General features: G+C 45.3%; 1 protein-coding gene across 1 annotated transcript; it reads left to right on the top strand.

Annotated features, from left to right (window-relative positions):
- Positions 1-419: 419 nt before the first annotated feature.
- Positions 420-17065, top strand: golga1 (golgin A1; the record flags this gene model as incomplete). Its single annotated transcript, XM_079222470.1, has 23 exons — positions 420-548; positions 2050-2140; positions 4991-5065; positions 6208-6305; positions 6382-6414; positions 8047-8175; positions 8406-8575; positions 8692-8782; positions 8868-8951; positions 9178-9303; positions 10145-10240; positions 10484-10579; positions 10790-10885; positions 10983-11123; positions 11238-11312; positions 11653-11742; positions 13904-14006; positions 14233-14372; positions 14557-14715; positions 15097-15156; positions 16156-16380; positions 16502-16588; positions 16822-17065. 23 exons carry the CDS (start codon positions 420-422, stop codon positions 16900-16902), a joined length of 2475 nt encoding a protein of 824 aa, XP_079078596.1. The 3' UTR covers positions 16903-17065.
- Between the last annotated feature and the right edge of the window lie 814 nt (positions 17066-17879).

Below are 17879 nucleotides of genomic sequence, written 5' to 3'. Positions count from 1 at the left end.
TAGCTAGCTGGCTACTGTCAACACAGGAGCTAGGTGGCTACTGTCTGTCAGAGGCATAACAGTTACCAGCTAAATATTGGATAACTGTGAGAAACATCCAGTGAAGTATTACTAAAATAGTTGTAGCATGTGTCTCTCATTAAGATGACATGATGATAATATCTTGATCTTGTTTGTTGGTCTCTACAACAATGAGCCACTGTTATCATTGTTGGCATTTTGATAACTGTCTCTTTTCTTTTTCTAGCAGTAGCAGGATGGAGTTACCAGTACACGTTGGTTTTGAGTGGTTCTGCACGAGGCCGCGGCTCTGTTTCAAACCTCACAACAAGGAGCCATAGACTCCATGCATCACGGGAAGCCACGTAGTCTACACAAACTTCAAGTTGCCCTCAGAAAGACACACTTTAAGGACAGACATGTTTGCCAAGTTGAAGAAGAAGATCGCAGAGGAGGCGGCCACAGCACCTCGGAGCGGCGTCCGCATCCCGCGCACGATCAGCAAGGAATCCATCACCTCCCTGGGGGCGGACTCGGGAGACGACTTTGTAAGTACTTGTGAACGCATCACCTGTCACCAGCTAGTCGGTGCACACATGGCAACCGTTGTTTGCATTGGTTTTGGGAAATGGGGGACAATGTTTAGGAAAATCCATAAATATCAATATGTGTAGTTATTTTTGAAAGTAGTAATTAGATATTAGATATACATCCAAAATAAGTAAGTAATGATTATACTTGTTCTTGACTTGAGAACAAATTAAATGCCATTGGAGAAGTTTCTTGGTGATCAGGCAGACAAATCAAATGGTTGTTTCCAGTCTTTCAGCAGAAAAGCTTTGTATCGCACCAGTTATTTGACTGTAGGGTTAAACCAGTTACTGGAATGGGATGTTTATTTATTTATGGTGAAAAGATCATGAATTATTAATTGATTTTACAGGATAGTCATGGATAAAAAGCAATAAAACAGAAGCAAAAACATGAAACATTTTATTTTTCATGGTGAAAAAAAATACAGAATTTGATCAATTCTCTTGGGGAAGTCATTCAACGTCACAGTATTTAGTTAACGGGTCAGAATGAGAAAGAAGGAGGTTTTACTTTTTCAACTTTGTTCACACATTGATTGTATTTCGCTGTTTTCACTCCAGCCACAATGGAAAATGGATTTAAAAAAAAACAATATTGATCAAGGATGAATGGTCTTGTCATATAATTTTGCTCATGTCATGTTTCACTAGTTGCATGCCTTTGAGGTCAGTGCTGTGGTCGGAACCCTGGCTGGCTTTTGAATTAGTCACCAGTCTAGGAACCCGGGCTTGGGTGTGACTGACATTGTGTTGTATTGATTGTATGTAGCAGGATACTGTGTCAGTCAAACATGAAGCCCGCTTCATTCAGCCTTCTTGCCACGCCTTACTTAATCTGGGGCTTTCTTCTTTGTGTTCCTGAGCTGCTCATTTCACCTGTTTCACTGGGTTGCAGTGATATTTTTAGGCTTTTCTCGATCTTTTCCCATCTGGTTATCAAGAGAAATGTTTTTCTGACGGCTCGTAAAGGAAATCCATATCTGTTGAAAGCTCTGTTCTTGGGTGCCGGGTAGTGCGACCGCTCACAGGGAAGCCGTCTTAGTTGCACTCACTGAGTAGCAGTACTGCCAGCTAACGTGTGACATTGTGTCCTGGTACAAAGAATTCTAAAGCCGCTTTTACACGTGGTTCTCCAAGAATGACTTGGATAACCTTTCAGGCACCGCCAGTGATTTTCTCTGTAACACATGCACCACATTCAGGAACATATTCATTTCGAGGCGAGGATTAGGCATGAGGAGGTTTGGGTGAGAATATAAATGATTGTCTGGTCACTGGATCAGAAACCAGCCAGTTAATAGAGCAACGCTGCCGGCACTGAACACAACAAGTTACCACTGAACTGCTGTGAACACACTTGATGATTTCAGACTGTGGAAGAGGAACTTTAGAAGGTTGCCCCACTACACACACTGTGTGTGTGTGTGTGTGTGTGTGTGTGTGTGTGTGTCTTCAGGCATCTGATGGCAGCAGCTCCAGGGACGACCTGCCCACCCAGCTTCTCAGGAGGAATGATCAGATCCGGAAGCTGGAGGCCAAGCTCTCAGGTAGGACTGTCAGGCTAAACACCTGTAGCTCTCAGGTAGGACTCAGGACAGAGACATGTGACCCCAGAGCAACGTGTACCTGTTTGCAATATATCCAGTCAGAACTGTTGAATCATGAAATAACAGAATTAAAATCAAATGGCCAATTCTGAATCACTAAGGTTGAACCATTTATCAAAACGTGTCATTGCACTGTTGATAAATACTGATTTATTTTAACTGCAAATGATGTGATCAATGATCCGTTAATTCATCTAACGTCATCTTTTCATTGATTCATCTAACGTCATCTTTTCATTGATTCATCTAACGTCATCTTTTTATTCATCTAACGTCATCTTTTCATTGATTCATCTAACGTCATCTTTTCATCAATTCATCTAGCGTCATCTTTTTATTCATCTAACGTCATCTTTTCATCAATTCATCTAACGTCATCTTTTCATCAATTCATCTAACGTCATCTTTTCATCAATTCATCTAGCGTCATCTTTTTATTCATCTAACGTCATCTTTTCATCAATTCATCTAACGTCATCTTTTCATTGATTCATCTAACGTCATCTTTTCATCAATTCATCTAACGTCATCTTTTCATTGATTCATCTATCGTCATCTTTTCATTGATTCATCTAACGTCATCTTTTCATCGATTCATCTAATGTCATCTTTTCATTGATTCATATCTAACGTCATCTTTTCATTGATTCATCTAACGTCATCTTTTCATTGATTCATCTAATGTCATCTTTTTATTGATTCATCTAATGTCATCTTTTTATTCATCTAACGTCATCTTTTCATTGATTCATCTAACGTCATCTTTTCATTGATTCATCTATTGTCATCTTTTTATTCATCTAACGTCATCTTTTCATTGATTCATCTAATGTCATCTTTTTATTCATCTAATGTCATCTTTTCATTGATTCATCTAACGTCATTTTTTTATTCATCTAATGTCATCTTTTCATTGATTCATCTAACGTCATCTTTTCATCAATTCATCTAGCGTCATCTTTTTATTCATCTAACGTCATCTTTTCATCAATTCATCTAACGTCATCTTTTCATCAATTCATCTAACGTCATCTTTTCATTGATTCATCTATCGTCATCTTTTCATTGATTCATCTAACGTCATCTTTTCATCGATTCATCTAATGTCATCTTTTCATTGATTCATATCTAACGTCATCTTTTCATTGATTCATCTAACGTCATCTTTTCATTGATTCATCTAACGTCATCTTTTTATTCATCTAATGTCATCTTTTCATTGATTCATCTAACATCATCTTTTTATTCATCTAACGTCATCTTTTCATCGATTCATCTAACGTCATCTTTTCATTGATTCATCTAACGTCATCTTTTTATTCATCTAATGTCATCTTTTCATTGATTCATATCTAACGTCATCTTTTCATTGATTCATCTAACGTCATCTTTTTATTCATCTAGCGTCATCTTTTCATTGATTCATCTAATGTCATCTTTTCATTGATTCATCTAATGTCATCTTTTCATTGATTCATCTAATGTCATCTTTTCATTGATTCATCTAACGTCATCTTTTCATTGATTCATCTAATGTCATCTTTTCATTGATTCATCTAATGTCATCTTTTCATTGATTCATCTAATGTCATCTTTTCATTGATTCATCTAACGTCATCTTTTTATTCATCTAACGTCATCTTTTCATTGATTCATCTAACGTCATCTTTTTATTCATCTAATGTCATCTTTTCATTGATTCATCTAATGTCATCTTTTCATTGATTCATCTAATGTCATCTTTTCATTGATTCATCTAACGTCATCTTTTTATTCATCTAGCGTCATCTTTTCATTGATTCATCTAACGTCATCTTTTCATTCATCTAACGTCATCTTTTCATTGATTCATCTAACGTCATCTTTTTATTCATCTAATGTCATCTTTTCATTGATTCATCTAACGTCATCTTTTTATTCATCTAATGTCATCTTTTCATTGATTCATATCTAACGTCATCTTTTCATTGATTCATATCTAACGTCATCTTTTCATTGATTCATCTAACGTCATCTTTTCATTGATTCATCTAACGTCATCTTTTCATTGATTCATCTAACGTCATCTTTTCATTGATTCATCTAACGTCATCTTTTCATTGATTCAGTGATTTGATCTTTGCCTGACCACACACACACACACACACACACACACACACGCACACACTCTTCAGTTAACATTGTGTTTTTGTCAGTGATCCAGATTCTAATCTTGAATAAGTCCATTTCCAATAAGATGGTAGCAGCTTATCAGAAAGGACACGCTCATCAAACATCAATAAATCAATGCCCAGTTAGTCATAAATACTATAATTATATTTGATTTTTTCCTTCTAAATGTCCCTCAACATTTGAAAAGTGAAGCTCTGAATGAATGAAAGCGGGAGAGCCGACGTCGCCTCAGAGGGAAAATGATCGTTTCTTTATTTTAAATCTGCCTGGTGACACAATCCTGACATCAATGAAGTTCTTCGGGTGGCTTAGAAAAGGTTAAAGGTCGCACATTCTCATGCAGCCGTTTCAACCAGTGTGGTTTTCCCAGTTAGGAGAACCGTTAATAGTTTTACCTTCCATTATTTCTCAATCATGTTTTCCCTTTTGCTTTCTCCCTTTCCTTTTGTTCACTTTCTCTCCTGCCTCCTCTCTTTACCGTCATCTGCCGGTTCCTCCTCCTGTGTGTGTGTGTGTGTGTGTGTGTGTGTGTGTGTGTGTGTGTGTGTGTGTGTGTGTGTGTGTGTGTGTGTGTGTGTGTGTGTGCTGTTGATACATCACCCTACTTCCCAACACTAGACTACGCTGAGCAGCTGCGAATTATGCAGAAGACCAAGGAGAAGCTTGAAATTGCGTTAGAAAAGCATCAGGATTGTACGTACCTCTCCTCTCCTCCCAGTAGCTTCCTCTCTCTCTCTGTCCGCTGTATGACCATCACACCACTTCTCCCATGAAGATGATTTGTTTATGTCAGAAGCTAGCATCTTGGGCTTGAGAGCTTTGCTTTGGGAGCGCTGAATGCATCCTCTTCTGAATCTAGAAATCCACCCTCACATCTTCTACACTGGTAGTCTTTCAGTGATTTCTGAGTTGTGTCTGTTCCTCTGTTGGTGTTCTCACTTCCTCTCAGTCTGCCCACAAACTACTTCAGTCAAGGGCTTCTTAGATTTGGTTACTGCTCCTGAAGACCTGGTTGGCCTGGTGCTTCCAGGTAGTCGTACACGTATAATAAACATGATGTATATGAAAGTATGATAGAAATGTAGCTCTTTGGCTACCACAGCTATGGTTGTAAACAATAAGACGATGATTGCAGCCACGTGTCTTCTAGCTGTGTTGCATTCTGGGCTGTATATATCTGACATGTATTTTTAATCATTCAGAAATGGGAACTATCATAGTTCTTCCAAAAAAATCTGCTCACAACAAGGTCAATGGATTATCTTGATTAAGCAGGTCATGATTTCTGGAAAAAGACATCACCGTTGAGTTTTTCTGAATAAGTTGTAGGCGCTTTGAGCACCACAAGCCGAGTGCCTTCTAGTCCCATTATATCGGAGAGGAGGAAGACAACAAGGCTGATGTCTCCAAATTAGGCAATCTAGATGGATAGATAGCACTGCAGGTATGAGAAACGACATGTATTTTAGATTTGGGCTCAACCGTCTCTTGACAGGTCTAGCTGATGGTAAATATAGTGATTATTAAGGTTTGTTCTCAGGTATCGAGACTATTTTCAGCGAGATGTAGACTGAAGGGTGGATTTCTTACTCTGGGTTCACAGACATTGCAGCGTTAGCTTTGATGAACAGTGTTTTCACGCTGTGTCCGTTGCCATGCATTGCTCGGCTTTGCCTGTCTTTGCTTCTGGGATGAACACGCTTCTTAATCCGACTCTTAACCTTTCACAGCTACTAACGGTGCCACTGCCTGTGCTGTTTAATATGTCTGTTCTACTCGCTGCATACAAACCTCTGTATGGTTTCCATCTTCTCTTCCTCACTCTCACTGCTCAGCATCCATAAAGAAACTCCAAGACCAGAACGAGTCTCACCAGGCCAGCAGAGCCAAGATGGCGGAGGGGATGGCTTCAGCGCTGGAGAAGAAGGACCAGGTAAACGCCACTCTGTCGCCCTCTCGTACGTCTATATGCAGCGTGTTTACCCTTTCTCTCTGTCCTTCTCCTGCAGGAATGGACGGAGAAGATGACTGACGTGGAAAAGGTACGCCTGTTAAATGTCTTTCAAATGATATGCTGTTCATGGTGAAGTTGAAGAGCTTAAAATGTGACCTAAAATAAACCTTTTCCACCGTAATTGAACACGGGAAAACCTGCTAAACAAACTTTAAACGCTCCTCCTGTCCCATTATGACTTTGTTCAGGTTTAGTAAACGGTGAGGATTCGGTTTTATATCTCTAACTTATTCAGTTTCAAACTCTCAAACCAGAGCTGCCGATTGTTGGACTAACGGGAGGATTTAGTGTCTGTCGAGTTTGAATGAAGTGTTTTAATACGACCAGCGAGGTAAAAGGATTGTTGTCTGATCGGAGTCTGGTAGCTTTGAGGAGAGGATGTGATTGTTTTGTACGTTAATTAATTATAATAATTAACAGATGGCATTGCATAGAAAAGGGTTGTTACCTTTCCTCCTGGGGACCAGAGCCAGACGTTAGTGGATCGTTGTTGTCCTGTGGAAAAGGATCAAGGACTTAAAAGCTCTTTTGTTAGAAAAATTTACTCGACACCTTGAGGTAAAATCATAGATCAGGACATTTATTCTTCGAAGAGGGAACAGAGTCAGAATCACAATATAATGTCAATTGCGTATCCTGGACTGCTCCATGAATGAGAGAGAGTCTTAAATACATTAATGACACCATCACAGAAGCTCCCAGGACGTCTTCGGATTGGCTTGCATCGGCATGGTCATGATCACAAGGAGCACCACGTTCTTCACACGGAGACATGGAGGCATCCTCAGTCTCAAGACTACCAGAAGGCCACTGTTAAAGCATACGTATGTTTTAACAGGAGAGGAGGTCAAATGAGAAGCCACACGCCTTTACACAGTATATGATTAAGAGTAAATAAGTTTTTCTTCTATCACTCTTCCACCTCCTCACCGGTTTGATGGAGCTCAGTTGAACTTGCAGTTGCGTTTGCCCGTTTAGGTCGGCGTGATAAACCACCAGATAGAGATCCTCTTCATCTGGTTCCAGTCAAACGTGTGCAGTTTGGTCGTGGAGTGAAAGCAAAGCGGAACAACCACAGGATTTAACCCAGGATTTAATTCTGCACAGAAATCTGGTTCAACTTCTCCAAGATTCAGTGGAACTTCTGCTGCCTTCTGCCCGCGAGATCACACGAGATTCACAGCGAGATCAGAGCATCTAAACATGGATGATGCGTGCAAAAAGCTCCACTGAGTCAAAGGGAAGCGAGAGCAGGGAGTTTACCCTGAGCGAAGATATGTTGTGGACCACCTGAGTAAAGTTATGTTTTCAGAGAGATATGAAGAATTTCCAAAATTGAGATTACATTTTTCAGCTTTAGGGCCATATTGTGTCTTTACACTTGTGCCATGACAATGGTGCCTCATCATATAGAGAGCTGAGCTTGTTCTGCAATTTTAGATGTGAAACATGGGTATCTATCATATGCAAGTGCCTCCGACTCCACAGGGTTAAGGTAGTAATCTATGAGCACATTCCTCATTCATGTCTATTTAACGTCAGTGAGTGACTAAAGGGAAACCGTCCTATTCTTGTGTGAACGCACATGTCACGTTGGTTTCTTGAGAGCTGAAGGTGGACGATGCACGCGTACGTTCATGGTGTCACTGTTGTGTTTTAGGAGAAGGCTTCCCTGTCAGCCCGGGTAGAGGACATGATGGAGCAAAGCTTAGCGCTCTTCCAGAAAAGGGATGACCTGGATGAGCTGGAGGGCTTCCAGCAGCAGGAGCTGGCTAAAGTTAAACATATGGTGCGTACATGTGGATAAAAAACTGTGACGCAGGTTTTAACCAACCATCCATTTGTTGTTTTGTGACTTAAATAGAGTATTAGTTAACGGGTAGGTGCTTCCTGCGAGCTTTCAGACCGGACAGGCCAGCGTGTGAGAGGCTGTTAGTGGGTTCAGGTGTGGTTTGATCTCACCTGGGTTCAGAGCAGTTTAGTATGCTCTTTGAGTGCCATTTGTTTCCCGTCCATCAGCTGCTGAAGAAGGAGGAGCAGCTGGGCCAGCGGCACCTGGAGCTCCAGCAAAAGGAGGCGGAAATTCAGTCGGCAAAGCGAGGGCTGGCGGAGGCCCGAGGGAAACTGCAGACTCTGGAGCGGCAGCACGAGGAGAGCTGCAGCCTCAACTCTGAGCTGGAGATAGAGCGGTGAGGAGGAAGGCTTCTCTACATAACAGTCCTATTGGTTCACTTCACAGCCTTCTCTAGACGTGACGTTCTTACTTTGTTGTTGCACTGTGATTCATGTGACTACATGTGTGCAGAGAGGAGCTGCTGCTGCTCAGAGAGGAGGCGGACCAGAAGGCCAGAGAGCTGCAGTCCGTCATCCAGCAGGTGTCTGAAGACTTCCAGAGGGTCAGTCCCACCACAAGCTACCTATACAGTCACCTTTCACTGTAACCTGAGAGTCAAGTGAGTTGGTGAAATGTTTGTGTTTCAGTCTCAGACTATGGTGTCGACGTTAGAGAAGTCCCTCGAGGAGCTGCAGACGGAGCATGACGCGCTGAAGCTGCAGCAACAAAAGGTCAGGACGTAATCCAGTAGAGACGCTCATCTATGTGAACGCTGTCAAATGCAAATGAATGAACCACTACATTGTGAATGAACAGCACACGGTAGGTCTGTCACTTTGAGTGACTTGAAGCGCAAAAAAAATCATGATCCCGTCTATAAGCAGGGTTCATACGGTCATGGAAAACGTATGAAAGGTTAGATTGAAGCCTGTTTCATGTCTTCCTCCACACCGACAGGCTGCCGTGACGGAGCTGGACAAGCAGCGCTCGCTGCTGGACCTTCAGAGGAAAGTGACGTCTCTGGAGCGACGGCTGCAGGGGAACCTGAGCCAGGACGAGCATCTGCAGGAGCTCCTCCAGGAGGTGAAGGACTCCTAGAACAGGGCCACCTTACGTCATGTTGGGAGAGTCCTCCCACTGTAATCGATACATGATGTATATATTATACAGCAGTATGTACATCCCAAACTCAGTCCTTTCAGCCATTTGAGAGCAATCATCTATTTCTCAACTGTCATCCATCAAATGAAATGAATAAATTGAAGGATGAAGTCAAAATTCCCGATAAAGGTGTAATATCCTAAATGTGCAATATTCCCACATAACTCTCCCCTTTCCCTCTTTTCACAATCCAGGAACAGCACTCAGGACGAGCCTGTTTATTACTGCTATTTAACACTTTTTGAACTGTACCTAATACCTTTCTTGTACATACTACCACCTTCTGTTCATAAACCACCGTATGCATAGTGTCTTCATATTTTATATTTTTCTCTTTCTTATTATAGTGTGTTTTTATTTCCTAAACTGTTGACTCAGAGCCCTGCACCAAAAAAATCCAATGTGTCTGGACTGTTGGTCTCGGCACAAATGGCAAAATAAAAACCTTGAACCTTGTAATGATGAAAAATTAGATAGTATATAATTGATGTTTACAAACAGCAATGGTGTAAATGCACATTTCTCATTATCAGAACATATTCATAACCTGATTTAAGTTCTTGTCTGTTTTATTTTTAATTAAAATAGTTTTCCATCTCTTTATAGAAGTTTCTAATACATGTAGTTGAACATGTTGTGCATTCAAACTAACAGATGTAACGTTCAGCTTCCCTTGAGTTTATTTCTAGATGATTATGTCCCTATACAGGGAACAATATAGGACCAAAACACCTACTGATCAGTCCAGTTGTTGTCTTTTCAGAAGTCCAGCCTGGAGGAGAGTCTGCAGGAGACCAGAGCGGAGCTGCTGGAGGTCCGGACCGACCACGCCGATACGGTCAGCGCTCTGGAGACTCAGGTGAGCGTCTGTTCACTGAACCCAGGGAGGGACGGTGCTTACCTGGTTGTGTTTCTCTGTAGGGTTCTCTCAATATGTTTGTCAGACGCTTGTAATAACCGTCTGAACCTGTCAGATGCTGAGCTGGTTCTGCGGCTGCCGTCTGCAGCGTTCTCCTGCAATAGAATATGAAAGATATTTAGTCACGTAGACATAAAAACATGTAACAACAGGGTGTGTGTGTGTGTGTGTTGTCTGATCTAGGTATCCAGAATGAGCTGCAGCATCACGGAGCTGCAGACTCTCCTCCGACACAAAGACGACTCCTCCAGGTCCTACAAAGAGAGAACAGACACACAAGTAAGCAATCAGACGCAGAATAACCGATACGGAAATGACGAAGTGCCCCGAATTAACGTATTGTTCCTTTTGAAGCATGAGGCAATGGCCACGGCATTCTGGTTCCTCACCGTAATCCCAAATGAAGTGATTTCTGATGAGTGGCTGGTGATGTTGCTCATTGCGTTGTCACTCAGGCACGATCAACCCTCGTCCTACTTTGTGTTTCAGATCGCTAATTTGGAGCAGAGTGTCCTAGAGAGTTGTGAGAGACTGAAGGGCGCAGAGCAGCAGCTCACAGAGGAACGGCAGCATGTGGACAAGCTGGTGAGCGCCACAGCATCACGGACCCGTCACGTGTTATTCTCAGCTACCTGGAACTCAAAATGACATGTTAAGTGCATGTGGGGTTTTGTCCACACAGCAAGTGGAGTGCAGTGCAGAGAAGACCTTTCTGGATCAGCAGGTGTGTTTGTTAGAGCAGCAGAGTGAGGAGAAGGCCGGCCGCCTGCAGGAAAGCATCACCTCTTTACAGGCGGAAACGCAGAGGCTGCGTGACAGAATGGTAGGTTTCTGATGTGCAAGGCGACGCTGTGGTCATGCTGCTGGACTCTGAGACGTCGCAGGTGTAAATACATGTGTTGCAGTGAAGAGAGAGCACCGTCTTCTTGTGTTGTAGGCTGATCTGAAGGCGCAGAGGGATGAGGTCACCTCCACCCTGAGCCAGAGGACGGAGGAGCTGGAACAGAGCCGGGTAAGACCAGCTACAACACACTGTGGTTCATTTCATGATTGACCTTCAACAGCGGGTCATTCATATTCTTTTTATTTCCCCTGAAACGTCAAAAGCCATTTCTATTTTCAATTTAAAGTTGACTTTATCGTTTTAATAAAGTTCCTTATGGGCTTCCATGCAAGACCGTACATATTGTAACCATTGTAGCTGTCACATGTAGTGATAAAGCTTTATACTTACACAGAGCATTAACCACAATGGACAGAACCACTAGTAGACATAGAGGTCTCTCAGGTAACGCGATGTTTCAGAACGGAGAGCAGAGTGTATTTGTAGTCCTCTGGTCTCGTTCCCTCAGGCAGAGCTGAACAGTCGGCAGACGGTGAACACGGAAATTGCCAAAGCTCTAGAAGGAAGCCGGCTGCAGAAGGAGGAGCTTCAAACGCAGGTCTGTAAGCACACACATACACACCATGCAGGTCTGTAAGCACACACACACACACCATGCAGGTCTGTAGGCACACACACACACACCATGCAGGTCTGTAAGCACACACACACACATCATGCAGGTCTGTAGGCACACACACACACATCATGCAGGTCTGTAAGCACACACACACACACATCATGCAGGTCTGTAAGCACACACACACACACCATGCAGGTCTGTAGGCACACACACACACATCATGCAGGTCTGTAAGCACACACACACACACATCATGCAGGTCTGTAAGCACACACACACACACCATGCAGGTCTGTAAGCACACACACACACATCATGCAGGTCTGTAGGCACACACACACACACCATGCAGGTCTGTAGGCACACACACACACACACATCATGCAGGTCTGTAGGCACACACACACACCATGCAGGTCTGTAGGCACACACACACACACACACCATGCAGGTCTGTAGGCACACACACACCATGCAGGTCTGTAGGCACACACACACACACACACACCATGCAGGTCTGTAGGCACACACACACACACACACACCATGCAGGTCTGTAGGCACACACACACACACCATGCAGGTCTGTAGGCACACACACACCATGCAGGTCTGTAGGCACACACACACACACACACACCATGCAGGTCTGTAGGCACACACACACACACACACACACACACCATGCAGGTCTGTAAGCACACACACACACCATGCAGGTCTGTAGGCGCACACACACACCATGCAGGTCTGTAGGCACACACACACACACACACACACCATGCAGGTCTGTAGGCACACACACACACACACACACACACACACACACACACACCATGCAGGTCTGTAGGCACACACACACACACCATGCAGGTCTGTAGGCACACACACACACACACACACCATGCAGGTCTGTAGGCACACACACACACACACACACACACACACCATGCAGGTCTGTAAGCACACACACACACCATGCAGGTCTGTAGGCGCACACACACACCATGCAGGTCTGTAGGCACACACACACACACACACACACACACCATGCAGGTCTGTAGGCACACACACACCATGCAGGTCTGTAGGCACACACACACACACACACACATCATGCAGGTCTGTAGGCACACACACACCATGCAGGTCTGTAGGCACACACACACACACACACACATCATGCAGGTCTGTAGGCACACACACACCATGCAGGTCTGTAGGCACACACACACACACACACACATCATGCAGGTCTGTAGGCACACACACACCATGCAGGTCTGTAGGCACACACACACACACACACACCATGCAGGTCTGTAAGCACACACACACACCATGCAGGTCTGTAGGCACACACACACACACCATGCAGGTCTGTAGGCACACACACACACACACACACACACACACACACACACACACACACACCATGCAGGTCTGTAGGCACACACACACACACACCATGCAGGTCTGTAGGGACACACACACACCATGCAGGTCTGTAGGCACACACACACCATGCAGGTCTGTAGGCACAAACACACACACACACACACACACACACCATGCAGGTCTGTAGGCACACACACACCATGCAGGTCTGTAGGCACACACACACACACACACCATGCAGGTCTGTAGGCACAAACACACACACACACACACACACCATGCAGGTCTGTAGGCACACACACACACACACACACCATGCAGGTCTGTAGGCACACACACACACACACACACATCATTGTACGCTGCGTGTCACTCTGTGCGCTGCGTGTCACTCTGTGCGCTGCGTGTCACTCCGTGCGCTGCGTGTCACTCTGTGCGCTGCGTGTCACTCCGTGCGCTGCGTGTCACTTTGTGCGCTGCGTGTCACTCTGTGCGCTGCGTGTCACTTTGTGCGCTGCGTGTCACTCTGTGCGCTGCGTGTCACTTTGTGCGCTGCGTGTCACTCTGTGCGCTGCGTGTCACTCTGTGCGCTGCGTGTCACTTTGTGCGCTGCGTGTCACTTTGTGCGCTGCGTGTCACTCCGTGCGCTGCGTGTCACTCTGTGCGCTGCGTGTCACACCGTGCGCTGCGTGTCACTCCGTGTGCTGCGTAAGGAAGCGTTGCCTCTGCTTGTCGTCAGGTGGGAGAGCTGAGCGCGTCGCTGCAGAGCTGCCAGCAGGAGCTGTGCACGGCCACGGAGAAGCTGGCGCTGAGCGGGGACGACGTCAACAAGCTTCAGAATGGTACACGCACTGTCCACCCTTTTATTTAGTTATTTGTAAATTATGTTTATTCTCAAAAGCACAGCGTACACAGTTATACATTACACAGTGGCACCTGAAGTTCTGTGCTTTCGTTTTGTAATCACGAGTTCTGTGTGTGTGTGTGTGTGTGTGTGTGTGTGTGTGTGTGTGTGTGTGTGTGTGTGTGTGTGTGTGTGTGTGTGTGTGTGTGTGTGTGTGTGTACAGAGCTGCAGTGTGGGCGGGCCTCCCTGCAGCAGCTGCAGGAGGAGCTGCAGCAGGAGCAGCTGGACAAAGACGACCAGCTGCTGCACCTGAGGGAGGAGCTGCTCGGCCAGACGCTGCAGCTCGATGGCTGCCAGGCGCGGGTAAACATACACACACACACACACTCAGGAATACTCTTCAGTGATATCTATTGTCATGTGTCGTTTGTGTTGCTGTAATGACTTCTCATACATGTATTTGTTATCTGGGTGCCACCATCAGTTTGCTCCTATCTATACTGATGACCTATGAATGAATTGAGGTGGTCCTGTGTGTGCTGCTCAGATCTCGTACCTGGAGGTGGAGGTGGAGACCTTGACGGAGCAGCTCCACAGCCCTGAGGTGTGTGAGGAGGACCAGAACGGCAGCGTGACGGTGGATGATCTGGACCACATCCAGAAGGTCAACAGAGAACTTGAGCAGCAGCTCTCCGACAAGAACCGGGTCAGTTCCTCTTCTACTGCCACTCTGTTGTCCTTCTGGCTCTTGAACAGTAAACTCAAGGAGACGACTGCTGGAAGTGACTGTTTGAGACGAGTCTGTCGTGAAATAAAAGATCGTTAACGCATCAGACCCCTCCTCTGCTATCAGGGGAGTGATGGGATAGCTCATTTGTGATCTGATAAATGGCAAAATCATCATCGATATTTTACAAGCTAACTGTAGCTAGTCGTCATCGGCTCTGGCTGTCGTGTCTCCTGCGTCATGATTTTAGTTTTTCAGCCCTGAATTTGGGCTCAGACCTGGAGGTGAATAGAATATAAATATCAGCACCAAGCAGCTCCGGTCGGTGACTTCACATGAACCATTGCCGTTGTTTTGCAGACCATCAAGCAGCTGCAGCAGAGACTGGCAGAGCTGAAGAGGACGCTGCAGAAGGAGCTGGTGAGTTTTCCTTTGCTCTGCACACTGAGCGCTTCTTGATAAGGCAGCGAGTCCCTCATGAGCTGCCGTCATTACGAGCAGCCACGCCCATTGGGATGAAGAGTTAAACCACAACACGGGACACTGTGGAAGACTGGGTTCTATTTGCAATGCAGACTAAACAAAGTTGTCTTTCACACTGGACAACTTTACTTTACTTTCACGCTCTATAGAAACCGCTCGGTGTCCGGTCACATGCAAATCTGGCAAGATAACACACCGATGAGCTACAATAAATTATATAAATGTTTATAATATATGAGTTTATTCTGATAAAAGGTCAGATATTCACAACACGCATTTTACTTCTCTATTTTTACTTGATGATCAAATCAACAAACAAAGCATTACAGTAAAAGTAGGACATTGTTCAATTCTTTCTACAGCTTGCATTCAAACACATTATTTGTGCAACAGCTGACAGCAGGGATAATCTGAACAACCCGGCCTTGGATTATTTGTATTGTGGCTGCAATTAACCTGTTTTGCACTGAATATATTTTCAAGATAATAACAATAACGTTGAACCTGTGAAAACAGAATGAGTGCAGATGTGTGAGCATCAGGTTGTTTCAGTATCAGTGGAGCAGTGAGCTGCTTTCCTCTACACATCTTTATAAACGGGGTTGTAGATTTGATACGGCCTCAATTAATGCTCAATGTTGAGCTGAGATCTGTTTTCTGTTTTGAGAGACGCAACAGCAAAAAAGGTCAAGAATCTTGGCCGTCACGCAGCGTAACCTGTTAGTGGTTAACGTAAACATTTACATGAAAGTACAGCATTTCTCCATGTATTTATTAATGAGGTTTTATGTCCGTGTACTTGAACCCGACCGATGTAAAATCTTGTTGCTACGGGATACTGATGGTGACACATGAAGGTAAAGGATCTCAGCACGACGCTGATGGGTGAAAGAAGTGAATTCCCTTGACAAGCGTTTCCTTTTCTGTCCTCCATAGAAGCTGAAGCCGGAGCCGGAAGCTGAAGGGAAGGAGAGGTTTCCAGAAAGCCGAGCAGAAAAACCAGAGCGGCTTTGTCCAGACCCGCTGCCGGCGTCCGGCCTGAGACCCCCGACCGCCAACACCCTGGTGACCAACACCTCCGACCTCAACGACTCACGGGAAATCAACTTTGAGTATCTCAAACACGTCGTGCTGAAATTCATGTCGTCCAGAGAGGCTGAGGTAAGTCCAGTGCTGACATGAATAAATCAACATGTTGAAGCGCTGCCTGGTGTCTATGGGCTGAACGACTGACCCTGGTTCTGTAACAAACCCAGTATGAATCTGTGTGTGCTGCTCTCAGGCGTTCCAGCTAATACGAGCTGTGTCTGTGCTGCTCAACTTCACTCGGGAAGAAGAGGACATGTTGAAGGAAACTCTGGAGTACAAGGTCGGTATTTCATTTATATAAGAAAAATACTCGCCTGCAAATATTTGCCATCAAAAGTGCTCGTACCAGCAGGGATGCTAGGTGTTAGGTGCTAGCTTGGTGCAGGCAGAGGACCCGCTAGCAACGCTGTGCCGCCGTGTAATATTTAAACTCCGTGTGAAGGTTAGATGACAACAATACCGTGACGTGTGAAGAGCCTTGTTTACCTGGTGACTGCTATGTTTGTGTTGTAGATGTCCTGGTTTGGATCCAAGCCCTCTCCAAAGGGAACCATCCGCCCTTCAGTCTCTGGCGCTCCGCCTCAGTGGAGCTGATGAGCAGCAGGAAGAGCTGAAGGGACAAGAAGAGGGAACCAAAGGAACCCTCCAGGAGGAGGAGAACCCTCTGTGAGCTGGACTCTAGCTCTGTGGAGGACTAGGGTTCTGCTCTGGAGGACTAGAGTTCTGCTCTGTGGAGGACTAGGGTTCTGCTCTGGAGGACTAGGGTTCTGCTCTGGAGGACTAGAGTTCTGCTCTGTGGAGGACTAGGGTTCTGCTCTGGAGGACAAGGTTCTGCTCTGGAGGACTAGGGTTCTGCTCTGTGGAGGACTAGGGTTCTGCTGTGTGGAGGACTAGGGTTCTGCTGTGTGGAGGACTAGGGTTCTGCTCTGGAGCACTAGGGTTCTGCTGTGTGGAGGACTAGGGTTCTGCTCTGGAGGACTAGGGTTCTGCTCTGTGGAGGACTAGGGTTCTGCTCTGGAGGACTAGGGTTCTGCTCTGTGGACTAGGGTTCTGCTCTGTGGAGGACTAGGGTTCTGCTCTGGAGGACTAGGGTTCTGCTCTGTGGAGGACTAGGGTTCTGCTCTGTGGAGGACTAGGGTTCTGCTCTGGAGGACTAGGGTTCTGCTCTGTGGACTAGGGTTCTGCTCTGGAGGACTAGGGTTCTGCTCTGTGGACTAGGGTTCTGCTCTGGAGGACTAGGGTTCTGCTCTGGAGGACTAGGGTTCTGCTCTGTGGAGGACTAGGGTTCTGCTGTGTGGAGGACTAGGGTTCTGCTCTGGAGGACTAGGGTTCTGCTCTGTGGAGGACTAGGGTTCTGCTCTGGAGGACTAGGGTTCTGCTCTGTGGAGGACTAGGGTTCTGCTCTGGAGGACTAGGGTTCTGCTCTGTGGACTAGGGTTCTGCTCTGGAGGACTAGGGTTCTGCTCTGTGGACTAGGGTTCTGCTCTGGAGGACTAGGGTTCTGCTCTGGAGGACTAGGGTTCTGCTCTGTGGAGGACTAGGGTTCTGCTGTGTGGAGGACTAGGGTTCTG

This window comes from Taurulus bubalis (assembly GCF_910589615.1).
Source record: "Taurulus bubalis genome assembly, chromosome: 8".
NCBI lineage: Eukaryota > Metazoa > Chordata > Actinopteri > Perciformes > Cottidae > Taurulus > Taurulus bubalis.
The sequence above is the reverse complement of the archived record's forward strand: the minus strand, read 5'-3'. Positions and strand labels throughout refer to the sequence as shown.